We start from the raw sequence: 13671 nt of genomic DNA, 5'->3' as shown, positions 1-13671 counted from the left end.
AACTGAGGCTGTGGGTCGAATAAAGAGACATGTCTCCTCCAGCGTCACAGCCAGATGCTTCCAGATGTTTGTATTCTTACAGTACTTGACTTTGTCGTGACTGAGTTTGCAAATGGCTTCAGTCACATCATCATGCTCCATGTCTGTTTTCACTCTCTGTCTTGGGATTTGATGCTCATGAACAAGAGAAGTCAGTTTGTCAGGTCAGAGTTTTTGATCCTCTTTAGACAAGTCAAAAAAACAAATGTAGGCCTTGAATATGGGGATTAAACATCGGTTCAAGACTCATCATAGAGGAATAAAAATGTCAAAGATATTCTAAGGAATTGAGTTATTTTTCCCATTCCTGCTAACCACAGTAAAGATCTCCCCTGTAGCTTGTTTGGACATGAGAGTAACAAACAGATTAAACCATCTAATCCTGAGGACTTTTATTCCTTTGCCAGGATTCATTACATTGTACTGAAGAATCTAATGTGAATTTGTTTGTTGCTCCACTCAACAACCCCCCTACTGCTGTGTTGGAGAAGGATAAGACTGTGGACTCAGTTAGGGGATATTGAACCACTGGTACATTTGTGATGACATAAGGTAAATGTCTTACCTGAGGTAACGTTCAGCCATCATTCTCGAAAATTCAACCAGGATTCTCAGCGAGAGTTAATGTAATCACCAAGGAGGCGAGTTGATAGAGTCATCATTTCTAGTCTGCATGTGTGTCACCAGGGAGTCAAATTATAAGTGCAGTGAAAATTGAATTTTTCTCACCCCAGTCCACAAAAGGCCAGTAAGGAAAGCCCTAGTCTCACATCTCGAAGGCCGTATCAGCCTGAGAGCAGCTCTTGTTCGAAGCTGACGTGGTGTAACTAGGAAAGAGTTGAGGGCATGTGTCACACAGCTCACATTTGGCTTCGGCGTGCTGCATGAATGTGTGTTTCTGCCAGCGGGACTGTTTCATTGGCAAATGTCATGCATGAAGAGGACAGCAAAAAGAATTGCCTGGCTGCATAACGGGTTTTTTTTCCTGTAAGATGTTAGATAATCTAACTCCGCTCCGGGGCCAGCCGGTCTGCAGCACAAGAGCAGCCATTCACTCCGTCAGCCCCGTGACTGTCCACTGAACAGATTCATTTTCCACACCTTGAGATGCTTTTCAGCCTGCGATTAAAGCTCAAAATGTTGAAATTTACTGCAATGTCTTTGTAAAATACTTGTGCTTTGACATTCATGCTGGTAAATCATGAAGAATGAAGCTAACTTTATGCTATTTTTCTGTATTTTGAAGAAATCCCATAAAATGACTAAAGCCAAGGATGTGTTGGTTTCTCAATAATTTGCAACTTCCCCTGTCTGTAGCAATTAATATTCATCCCTACTCAAGAAATAAATGTTAAAGCTTAAATACAACAGCTCAGTAATTTTCTAAAACACCAGGACACTGTAGTTTTCTGGAAATGTTACCCAAATGGGAGTAAATAATGCATTTGTTGGGGACTATATTCAGTTGTGGATTGATACACATTTGGTGCTGTAGTGAGTATTTCTGGCAGCAGGACAGTCGACTCAAACTACAGTGTTCATTATAATGAAGAAACATGTCGGGGCAGACTCCAGTCAGCTAACAGGGCCACTAGCTGCACGGCTAACTGAGCTAATTAGTTAACGGCAACTAGTATCTGCTCCCAAAGATAGCTACTGCACTTTGGTGGTAGGCTGTCCCCAGTTTGTCTGGAGTAACCTTGGCATGCCCAGTACACCCTGAGCTTTTCATCGACTGCCATCAACACTTCCAAATTTGTTTGTGCAATACGTTTGTTTAAAGATTGAGTATCTGCAGCACTCATGAGAATCCCCTCCGCCTCAGCTGTACTTTGTGTTAAGTGCTAATTGGAAAATGTTAGCATGCTAATATGCTAAATAAGATGGTGAACATGTTAAACATTATACTTGTTGAAGAACAGCTTGAGCATTGTTGCTGTGGGCATGTTAGCATGCTAACATTAGCATTTAGCTCCAAGTGCTACAGTGTAGCCTCACAGAGCCGCTAGCATGGCTGTGGGCTCTTTGTGGCAAGAATATAATCCATATAAGAGCGGTATGGATTTGCATGATCTCTAGACGAAGAGGAAACCGTGCCACACTGTATCCTTGTATCATAACCCCACCAGCTGCCTTGAATTACCCACCTTACACCACCATGTCCTGTGTCTGTGTGCAGCTTGTTCTCAGAGCAGAGCTTTGAGAGCAGAGCTGTCAGGATGTGTTTGCACAAACTGAGAAGTGATGCTCTACCCATCCAGAACCAGGCTTTTAATTATATTTTTGTTTTATTTGTTGTGTAGCTTTATGCCAGTATATAGAAGCTACTAAATTCAGAGATGGGGCCAGAGGAAATTTAGCAAATGAAGGTAACCCTCCCACCACACACTCTCCTCCCGCTCTTAACCTGGGCTCAGCTTTAACCCTTAGACCTTTAACCTGGCACACCTTGTTTTCTTTCTCAGCAGCCCTCTTTTGTTCCTTGAAATTCTGAGTTTTCGCTGTTATTTTCTGCACAGTTATGGGGACTTGCCCTTTCTGTTTTTGCACACTCTGATTTCTCTCCTCCTGGTTTCTCCTTTCCCCTCCGCCCCCTCCCTCACATCCTCCAGCAGCAGCTGAACAATGAGCTGATGTTTGACAATCACTCTGCTTCTGTTTCTCTCACACACACACACATGAATCCAGTGCTGCCTGCACTGGCATTGCTTGGTCAATGTTTACTCTCCCCCCTCCACTCTGAATGACTTTCCAGTCCTGCCTTGGTGTGTGCATCACTTCTGCTTTTACTCTGGGTTCAAATCAGCTCAATTTGTGCTTTCTATGATTGATTATGTTATGTGTTCCTTTGTATTGCCATTAAAGCTGTCAGGAAGCATTAACATCCATAAATTAGATTTGTTTTTATCTGACAAATTCTCTATTTAGGAGTATTAGATGCTGCCCGTTTGAATATTTCATTATGTTTACTTTCTCGAGCAGGATGCAGATGACAGCTTTATATGATGCAATACAATGTTCCTCTCAAGAGAAACATGCTGACTAGCTTCTTTCCTCTGGAGTTGCGCCTGGCACTTTAAACCTGCTTGTGATCAGACTATTCTTCTTCTGCTACATCTGCCTCTGGTAGCGTGTACTGACTTTCTCTCCCTTTTGTTTTTGCTCTTCTGTCTCTTTCACTTTCAGGTGAGAATTTTGAGCAGAGTCCATTGCGGAGGACCTTTAAATCCAAAGTTCTAGCACATTTTCCAGACAATGTCGAGTGGAATCCATTCGACCAGGATGCAGTTGGCATGGTATGATTGCGGCACAGTGCTAATTGGTTGTATGCTTTAAGAGTAATAGCGTGGTGTAGTGTAATAGTGTCGACCCCAGGATCACAGAATTAATAGGAATATTTTTCCTTCATGTCGTGACGCCACAAATGTGTGCAAAATCACAGAAATGTGTTGAACTGTGTTCCAGTATTATGTAATACTAACGTGCATAGAAGAAAAATATCATTAACTAATTTTGTTGGCTCAGGATCATGAATGGAATAATTCAGCATTTGCAGGGGGCAATTAGCTTAGCATAAAACTGGAAACTAGCTAGCCTGGCTCTGTCCAAAGGTAATAAAGAAACACCTGCCAATATCTCTATAGCTCACTAATTAACACCACATATATTGTTTGGTTGATTGATACTGACTCTATAGAGAGCCAGGCTGTTTGGGTTTAGTTACATGACTCCCTCAAAAACCTAATATAACTGTTTGTGGATCAGAACTAGGCTAGCTCCCACAGTTCCCAGTCTTTCTTTCTACACTAGGCTGATCTCATGTGAAGTCACGTCAAATAGAACCAGCCCTAAATACATTTCACCAGCTACATGTGTTAATGTAAGCTCATGTGACTGCTTAACAGCTTGTCTTTTCAACAAATAATGAAATGACATCCCCCATCTGATGTCCCCTGTCTGTTCTCTCACAGCTCTGTATGCCAAAGGGTCTGGCATTCAGGACGCAGGTTGATTCTCGGGAACCTCAGTTCCACTCCTTTATCATCACCAGAGAGGACGGCTCTCGGACCTACGGCTTCGCCCTCACTTTCTTCGAGGAGGTGACCAGTAAGCAGATCTGCAGCGCCATGCAGACTCTGTACCACATGCACAACGCAGAGCAGTACGACATCTTGCACACTCCCACCTCGCCACCAGGACCCGAGGACCAGCGACATCAACATTCCCAGCCTCGTCCCGTGCTCCACGCCGCACCCGCCATCTCTCGCCTTCAGCGCTTTAACTCATATGACATCAGTCGTGACACGCTGTACGTGTCAAAGTGCATCTGCCTGATAACACCCATGGCCTTCCCTCAGGCCTGCAGGAAGGTGCTGCAGCAGCTTCACCAGGCCGTCTCTTCCCCCCAGCCCCCACCGCTGCCGCTGGAGAGCTACATCTACAACATCCTCTATGAGGTGCCCTTGCCCCCCTCCGGGCGGTCCCTCAAGTTCTCAGGCGTGTACGGGCCCGTGGTGTGCCAGAGGCCGAGCACGTCCGAGCTGCCGCTCTTTGACTTTCCCATCAGCGAGATGTTTAATCTGCTGGGGGTGGAGAACGTTCTTCAGCTCTTCACATGCGCCCTGCTCGAGATGCAGATACTGCTCTACTCCCAGCGTAAGTAGCTACTGTTACACTCCATGTTTTCATGCAACCTTCAGCATCCTGTCCCATTAGGACACAATGATTACAAGTACCTACGCACCCTACTCACATTACAACTACATTCTAAAAACAAATAGACAAGCAGTCAGGCTTACTTTTAAATACTAGTGTTGTATGGGCACAATTCATTAACACTGTACATGAGGAGGAAGTGGGAAAGCAAGACAGAATAATCATTACATGCTGTTTTTGGGGATTGTGGAGTCATGTGATCCTGTCATTAGAGGAAGTCTCAAGGGATGTTTCTGGAGCTGGGAGACAAATCAGTGTGGTGACATGAGGCTAGATATTGTCTCTGGATGTGGTTATTATACACTGATGTAACTCTAAAGCTTTCCTCTCTGTGGAAGGAAGACTTAAATTACTATTTGCGCAAAAAACAGCACAGTAACCACTGCCTGAAGCAGGAGTGAATACCAGTTTTGGAAAGTTACACAAATGGTTGGACACAGCGCCCCCTCGTCCGACATCAGGAAAATAGGGAGCCAGGGGCCGTCTGAGGCTATTCAACCGTCCGACAACCACTTCTGAGGGAGTGTACTAGCTCCTTAATGATAACCCTGCTGAGCCTTGTGAAGCTTAGAAAACTAACATCAACCTTATGGTGAGCTTTTAATTTCCTGGGTGCTACTTGAATGACTTAATAGAAACAGTAAATGTAGTCATCACTTCTCTGATCTGTTTGTTCGTACACTGAGAATGAAGTGTCGCACCTTGTGTTGCTGTTACACGGTCGCTCCATCATTCAGCTCTAACTTCAGAAATGTTAGAATCTAAAATGTTGCGATGAGCACAAACCACCGCCGAAGGCTACAATTACATGTTTGATATGCACGGTGGGACTGTTGTCCAGGAGCTTACATAACCTGTTGAGTGTTTCCATTGAAACGATGCAGTGTGGGTACTAGCCTGTGTCAACATTGGCCCCCTCACCCATCTCAGGCAGCTCCTTCTACCAGGACTCGCATGCATGTGTGCATCTGTGTGTGAACTGCTGTGTAGGTTCAACTTGTTTGCATATTTGAGCTGCTAGGCCTCTCTTGGTAGTTGTGATTCATCTTCTTTGTGATTCATCCTTCAAGAATCTGACAATTAATTACTTAATTTTGGAGAAATCTGAGCTTTTGGTTACAGGAGGTCCCTTTGGTAGTCCCAAAATGTTGAGGTCAATCCTTATCAGTGTTTATTTATTAGCAGTAACTGCTCAGAAAGATTGAATTAATCCATGGCATCCTTTGTAGTATTTTAGAAAGGGTGACATTCATGTCAGTGTTCATCATTTTAGAGAATGTGTGTGTGTGTGTGTGTGTGTGTGTGTGTGTGTGTGTGTGTGTGTGTGTGTGTGTGTGTGTGTGTGTGTGTGTGTGTGTGTGTGTGTGTGTGGAGGATGAAGGAAACCATGTAAGGATGCTGGGTCTGCTGTGGTGATTGGATCCATTACAACGGCAAGAGAAGGCAAATGGTTTACAAAACGCCAGGGGCCGGGGGGAGAAGCTCTTAAGGGGGGGGAAAGCTGTGGTGGTGTTGCTAGGCAACCTGGAGACAGGGAGGATAGCAGTGATGCAGGATGATTACTATTGGTTGGAAGTGACATCATGCCTCCCCCCCTCACCCCCACCCCCCCAAGAGGCTCATCGCTGCAGAACGTGTGAAGGGTGTTGTGGAGAGTTAAACCCTGGCGGTCTTCCACTGAGAAGAAATGAGGGATTGTTCTGGGAAAAGACGGAGCGCACTTAAACACAGACACAGGAGGAGAGGGATGAGGAGAGGGCTGTGTGTGCTCTGTGCTAAAAAAGGCACTGGAACTGATAACTCTGATTAAAATAAAGGACAAAGACTCAGTGGTTCTTCCATGAAGCCTTAAGATGTTCAAACACTGTCTGCTGAGTCTCAAACAGGAAGCTTGTCATATGTCCATCATGTGTCAGCCATTGTGACACGCTGTAATTATTTTTTTATTGTTATTTCCTGTTTTTTTTTACCTAATTTTTATTTCGTTTTCAACATTTATACATCAAAATAAACAACCCTTCTGCAACTTTATAATGTTCATATGGGTCGAAAATTCACGAAATAGAATACAGAAGAGAAACAAGGCATGATGAAGACAAGAGGGCCAAAAATATGTATAAAAAATGAAATAAAATGAGAAGAAAAAAAGGATTCAGATGCAGGGAGGAGTAGAGAACAATCATTGAGATAGTATGGTGGTGGCAGGACTCCATCTTTTGATAAATATATGTCTTTGGAGTCTCAGAGAGTATGTTATGCTTTCCATCTGATAGATTTCCAAGACCTTTTCAATCCACATATTATATGTTGGGGGCTCAGGTTTTAACCATTTAACTGCAATGCATTTTCATCGCTGCTGTTAGCAATATTAGTAGCAGGCATTTTTTGGCCCTTCCCTCTAGACCTGCCGGGGTCAAACCCAGTAATGCCACCTTTGAATCTGTTGCTTCTTTTTCGGGGGTTCAGGAAAATCTCATTACAAGCTTCCACTTAAATTCCCTCCGTGTATTTGAGTTGGTAACTGCATGTGCCTCATTACATATTTCATCCCATTCGTCCTGAAGAATGTCCGTATTGATTTCGGTTTCCCGTTTACTCTTTATGTGATATGTGTTGTTCTGAGTGATGTTCAGAAATATCTGATAAAAACTACTTATAACTTTCCTCCCGGCATCTCCTGTTTGAACTTTCATCAAAAACACCTCAATTGTATTTGGATCCATCACTTTATTCCATTCTCCATGCATTTCCAGGGAGAGGGAGATCGGGGTGTGCACAGAGGATTTTGCAGTTACACAAACCACGTTTGAGGTACAGAGATGACATTAAGTTTAAATGCTGATGTTTGAAGCTGGACGTCTGTCAGCGCTGTGTGCTCGGCTGTGGCCTGAAGATATCAGCTTTGTCTTCCAGCCATGTACCAACAATCAAACTGTACCTTTTTAACTTAGTCAGTTATTCACTCTTTCAATATTACATTTTTGTGATGGGCATTATTTGCTGTTGATAAGTAAACTAGTCATTAATTCCCGCAAGTTTAGGCCCTTTGGCTTTTCCCGTCACATCCGATAAAATGAAAGTATTGACTGATCAAAATGAGTATGAAGTTATTGCCAAGCTACAAACTGAGACTGTTAAACTAACGCAGAGCACGTTTTGTCAGACACGTTGTTTGATTAGTGATGAGATGTAAGCTCTGTAGCAGTTTCACTTCTGTGTGTTCTGTGTATTTTTAGCCTGTCCTACTGCATACATTTGCACTCAGTATGTAAGCTGAACTGTTCAAGCATCAGCAACTGCTCCCATGCATCTGCGAATATAAGCAGCAGCACTTGACTCTTTGTGTCTTTGACTTAAAGTGGTTTCTTGTTATAGTGGCCTAGTTTAAGAGCAGACGGGTGATGTTAGTATTCTTGTCCCCATCCTGGGAGAGGAAGCCTGCTGAGAGGGGGGACGAGGGGGAGGCCCCGGCTGGGGTGAGAGCCTCTTCTCACGGACCAGCACATGACCAAATGAAGGAATGGTATTTATTCTGGCACCATAACGGGAGAAGCAGAGCTGCTGCTGAATGTACAGTACGTGTCAACAGGATAGAGCAGGAATGCAGATGAGGAGGACTGGACACATATTTGCATGTATACCAGTTGACTTAAGTGTCAAAGCTTGAACAAGAATGAGTGCTGCTGTGTGGAGTCATGACAAAGGAATTTAAGGTTGGCCAGAAGACCAGCTGACTGCAGCCGTGTCACAGTTCGGAGTGTGGAGCCTTGAAGGACGCGAGCCGTAGATGTCCTTCAGGGGACTTCTTCCTCAAATGAGATGACTCAGTAATCAAAACTGTTCAGGCAGGCAAGAGTTTTAAAAATGTAGGAGTTTACACCTGTACAGTGTGTTTAAAGGAACAACATGGTGGAAATACCAGTGGTTAACAGGGGAACTTTTCAGCCGCACAGCAATGTCAAAGTCCTCCTTTATAAGTAAAGTTACTATCCTTCATCAGCACACAATAGATTTTGGAGAACTGATTTGGTCTCCAAATGTGGACTGTAGAGGATCCACGCCCCAAAGTTGGACACAGCTTGTGTATCATGGCTAATTCTTTTCAGGTTGGTCATTGAGCTCTAACTCCACTCCTACGTTTACAGAGCATAGATTAACAAAGGAAACCAGCTGTATGAGGGGTGGGTGTTGATTTGTAGATTAGTCGTTTGGTCTATAAAGTATCAGATCAGCTCGTCTCTTCATGTTAGTCCACTCTTGGTAAAACAAAAACAACAGCTATGCTTGCTGACGAAGCCAATGCTCATATTTTGGATGGAGATGTGTGGTCACTGCACACATAGCAGGATTGGTTGTCATGTCATGTGGAGCAGCTGATAGATTTCAAACCCAGCGTGCAAACAGAAGAGCTGAGGCATAAACAGTGTAATCTCACTTAAATAACAGGCGTGTTGCACAACGCTTCTGTCATATGATGTTTACTGGCCCAAGTGTTTTTGAGGAATAGGTAACATTTATCAGGCAAAGGAAGTGTGGAGAAAAGTTGTTTTCCCTTTATTTTAATGTTGAGAATTTGTCTCAAAAATGCCCTTAAGTAGTTTAGAGCAGATTAAAGATGTAATGAAGACGGTCCACAGCCCCAGTGTGGTTTTAAGCTGTGCCGAAAATACTAAAAATTCTCTGTTCTTGTCTGCTAAATGTTGAATTACCACTTATCACGTCATTGAACAGGCATTTGCATGTGTTGGTTTGGATGATTCTGCTGTGGAAAGTGTTCACTTGAAAGAAATAATCAAGTAAGGAAGTGAACCCTGAGATATGCATTGTACACGCTGCTGGCACATATCTTCACTCAGTCTTTTTTTGTTATTGTTCGTTGTCTTTGTGTGTGAAACAGATTACCAGAGGCTGATGACGGTGGCAGAGAGCATCACAGCCTTAATGTTCCCCTTCCAGTGGCAGCATGTGTACGTTCCCATTCTGCCCGCCTCCCTCCTCCACTTCCTGGACGCTCCTGTGCCGTATCTCATGGGCCTCCACTCCAATGGACAGGATGACCGCACCAAGCTGGAGCTGCCCCAGGAGGTACAAACACACCGTAGTGTTTTCCCACACTGAGTTTCTTCATTTGGTCTGATTGAATGTTGACCAGTTGCTTTGAAATATTAGCAAATTCCTGCTAAATTTGCTGTATTTCCATATTAGTCCACAGAGGAGGTGTGAGCAGTGCTGTAGATTCTCCTACGTCTATTCATCCCTCTTCTAAAACACAGATTGCAAGTCAACCTTGTGCTTGCTTTTGTCTGTTAATGGAGTTTATCAGCGTGTTATGTCTTTCTGACTGTACAAAAAGATGGGAGAAGATGATCTGGTTGCAAACATGCTTGCTGATCTTGATCAAGCAGGTTTATTTTTGTCATTGTGCATAGGTAAGGCCTTTGTTGTACTGCTGACACAAGCCCTTGTGTCAGCAGTACAACCTCTGATGGCTACATTTTAAGCTTCTTTGAAGTGTCTCGTTACTCCACGTATTTTAACCTGCACAATGCCCTTAATGTAAAGAGGTATTTCACGGCCACTTGCTGCTCTCAGCAGAGTGAGATCCAGTTTGATTTTTCAGCTCGGGAGCAAGCTTTTCTGCTTCTCATTTTACACACAGAGAAGTGTAGAGATCGTAATGTCAGACGGTAAATCAGGCAATTGGACTCTCAACTCCAAAGTTTTAGTTGTAGAACTCGTATCGCTCGTGTATATATTAGTGCTGTCAGGCGATTAAAAAAATTAATCTAATTAATTACAGGATTTGTAATTAATTAATCTAATTAATCGCATTTTAATCTCATATCTGCTAAAAGTCCCCAATAAAGAATTTGAATTCTAGGACATTACAATTCACTGACATTCACATTACAGCTGGTGAATTCTTTTCATCACTGTAGTTCTCGACGGTAGCTGGAAATTAGTCAGATGACGCTATCTGAAACGCCTCTTTTAGGCCCTCGTCTTCCACGATTAAATCGGCCTGCAATCAGCAGCAACCCACTTTGCGATTGAGTTTGTCAGTTTTTCTGTCATGGCTTTGCTCATTCGTTTTCCTAACTCAGCAAGTGTGGGTTGGTGGAGTGAGCTCACGGTAGCACTAGCGGCACTAGCAGCAACTACATGTTTAGCATTTAAATGATAATTCAGGCTGGAGCTGCTACGGTGATAGGAAAATTCTTTTTTACACAAGGTACAAATCACTGCGTTCTTGTTAATAGTCCCGTCTTTGTTCTTTTTATAAATAAACTTGCCGTTCAAAGGTCCAAGTAGGCTTGCCTCGCTCTCCAGTGTCGCATCCACGTCTGTTGTCACCCTGCTTTTGACTAGTGGCGCAGGTAGGATGCAGCCTACGGGTCACTCAAAGGGCCAAATTTAAAATGCTTGCGCATTGACTTGCCACTCATGGTTAATTGCGTTAATTTTTATAGCGCGTTAATTTGCAGCGTAATTAATTAATCTAATTAACGCGTTAAACTGACAGCCCTAGTATGTGTATATATATATATATATATATATATATATAAATTATTTTTGCGTATTTTACACTTAGTTATCTTGTTTTTTCCAGGCGAACTTGTGTTTTGTGGACATCGACAACCACTTCATTGAACTGCCAGAGGAGTTACCCCAGTTTCCCAACAAGCTAGAGTTCATTCAGGAGATCTCAGAGGTGCTCATGTCCTTTGGCGTGTCTCCAGAGGGAAACATTCACACCAGCGACAGCCAGGCCAAGTACCGGGTCTTTCGATCTGTTGATATGGTCTCCGACAAGCGTAACGGCAACCTGGCCTCACCCCTCAACTCCTACCTGCTGAGGGAGAATGAAACCATTGCCAGACTGCAGGCTCTGGTCAAGAGGACAGGTGTCAGCCTGGAGAAGGTGAGAAATGATGTCATCGCATGAGTAACAAAAGGGCTGCGCAAATCATGTCTCATATATTCTCGTATGAAAATCATGAATTTCATGATGTAGATGCAAAAAGTGCAATATGACAATATTTCTTAGGCAAAAGATAAAATAGGAAAAACGATTGATTATAGGCTGCAGAGTTAATATGACATTATTTTCCCCACAATAATCATATTGAAGAGATTCCTCCCATCAGTGTTGTTAGCATTAAGCTAATAGAGCTGTGAACAAATGAAGTGCCGCCCGCAGCCATGTGAAGATGTTTTCCTTCATCGGTTCAAAGCATCGGCTCAGGACTGCCTTTGAAATGCTGCGGGTCGATGCCTCACAGCCGAGATGAAAAAACTCTTTGTAGACATTCAGTTGTTGTTGCCTTTACTGTCTTGTTTCTCATTTGGCTTGAGAGTCTCACAAACAGTAGAAAGTTGTATGATGAAAATACGCACTCTAAAGACTGGTAGATGGATGAATTAGCTGCTAATTAGATAAAGTCTCTGTGTGTGCACCCTAATCAGCTTATGCACTAGTGGCCAGTGTTAGCTTTCCATGAATGGATTAGCTCAACGTCTGTGTATAGTTTTCCAGCGACAAGGTCAGACCTCACTTGATCATTTTCTTATCTAAACTCAGGGCAGTGATTTTAATAGATTCTTTGGTCATGTCATTGGATCGGTGGGCTTGCTCTGTGTTATTTTAACTCCCTGTGGCTGGCATCTGTCCAGCTGACCCACTGACATGCTAAAAAAAGAACTTGTGTTTCCTTTCCCATAACTCCCTCTGTTTCATCGGCAGCCTGCGATAACAGTCAGATAAGATAACAAGAAACAATCCTCCGCCCTGCTTCTTTTCTTCATCTGACTTCTTTCTCACACTTCTTTCTTTGATTTGGCATTTTTCCTGTGTGTCATTGAATGCTTGTGCACATCAGCTGGAGGTGAGGGAGGATGCCAGCAGCAACAAAGATGCGCGGTTTCAGTGTGATGAGGAGGAGCTGAAGATGCACCAGCTCAACATCCAGGTACGCGAGGTCTTCGCCAACCGGTTCACCCAGATGTTCGCAGACTACGAGGTGTTTGTTATCCAGCCGAGCCACGACAAGGAGTCCTGGTTCACCAATCGAGACCAGATGCAGAACTTTGACAAGGTAAAGTTCACCGCCCGCATTGTGTGGCAAAAGGGTGTTATTTTTCCACAGTATGTGACATTTAAAATGTGTGTGTGTGCAGGCCTCCTTCCTGTCTGACCAGCCAGAGCCCTACCTGCCCTTCCTGTCACGTTTCTTGGAAACGCAGATGTTTGCTTCCTTCATCGATAGTAAGATCCTCTGTCACGATGATGAGGAGAAGGAGCACACGCTGAGGGTGTTTGACTCCCGTGTGGATAAGATTCGCATGCTGAACGTCCGCACGCCCACTCTGCGCACCTCCATGTACCAGAAATGCACAAACATTGAAGAAGCAGGTAAAGAAAAAATCCTGAAAATCCCCATGGGTTTCAGACAAATGGAAAAAAGAACATAGTTGAATTGCTTCCTAAGTACCACATTTTGTCCTGTTGAGATACACGCCTCTCTTCCTGAGGAAAGTCAGAGGCTTTAGTTTGAAAATGAATAGCTTCGCCGTAGTACCTCCACTCCAGACAGCAGAAAATGGACCTCTGCAATGTTTAATTATGACCCTGTGTAAAGCCGAAACATTTGCAATTTAAAGTTTTGTGAATGTAATTAAAGAAGACATTTAAAAGTCCCATAAAACTCCTCTAATTTCAAGTCCAAGTGAGTGTGGTCACAAAGTAATTTGAAGGTGTGAACTTATGACAGACTTGGAGATTTGCTCTCTAGTTAACTGACCAGGAATTGCCATCTTGTTTGCAGACAACCTGCTTAAAAAGCGATATGAAAAAGCTGATTTTGTCGCTCCTGGACCTCACGCCATCGGATGCGAGAACAACCAGACTCACCTTCG

The 13671-nt window shown here is 43.5% G+C and overlaps 1 protein-coding gene across 5 annotated transcripts in view; it reads left to right on the top strand.

Annotated features, from left to right (window-relative positions):
- The window catches only part of dennd5a (DENN/MADD domain containing 5A), a 34487-nt gene that overhangs the window by 8179 nt on the left and 12637 nt on the right, over window positions 1-13671 (top strand). For 2 of the 5 annotated variants that reach the window (XM_070977864.1, XM_070978024.1), the window contains exons 2-8: window positions 2343-2408; window positions 3226-3335; window positions 4011-4695; window positions 9653-9840; window positions 11366-11677; window positions 12636-12851; window positions 12934-13168. In XM_070977864.1, coding sequence (XP_070833965.1) covers window positions 2343-2408; window positions 3226-3335; window positions 4011-4695; window positions 9653-9840; window positions 11366-11677; window positions 12636-12851; window positions 12934-13168 — 1812 coding nt within the window. Of the gene's footprint in view, window positions 1-2342; window positions 2409-3225; window positions 3336-4010; window positions 4696-9652; window positions 9841-11365; window positions 11678-12635; window positions 12852-12933; window positions 13169-13580; window position 13671 lie in introns of all 5 variants that reach the window. The other 3 variants (XM_070977693.1, XM_070977784.1, XM_070977948.1) reach the window with 3 other exon arrangements.

This window comes from Chaetodon trifascialis, chromosome 1 (genome assembly GCF_039877785.1).
Source record: "Chaetodon trifascialis isolate fChaTrf1 chromosome 1, fChaTrf1.hap1, whole genome shotgun sequence".
Classification (NCBI taxonomy): Eukaryota; Metazoa; Chordata; class Actinopteri; order Chaetodontiformes; family Chaetodontidae; genus Chaetodon; species Chaetodon trifascialis.
This window is presented reverse-complemented; position numbering and strand designations above follow the sequence as displayed.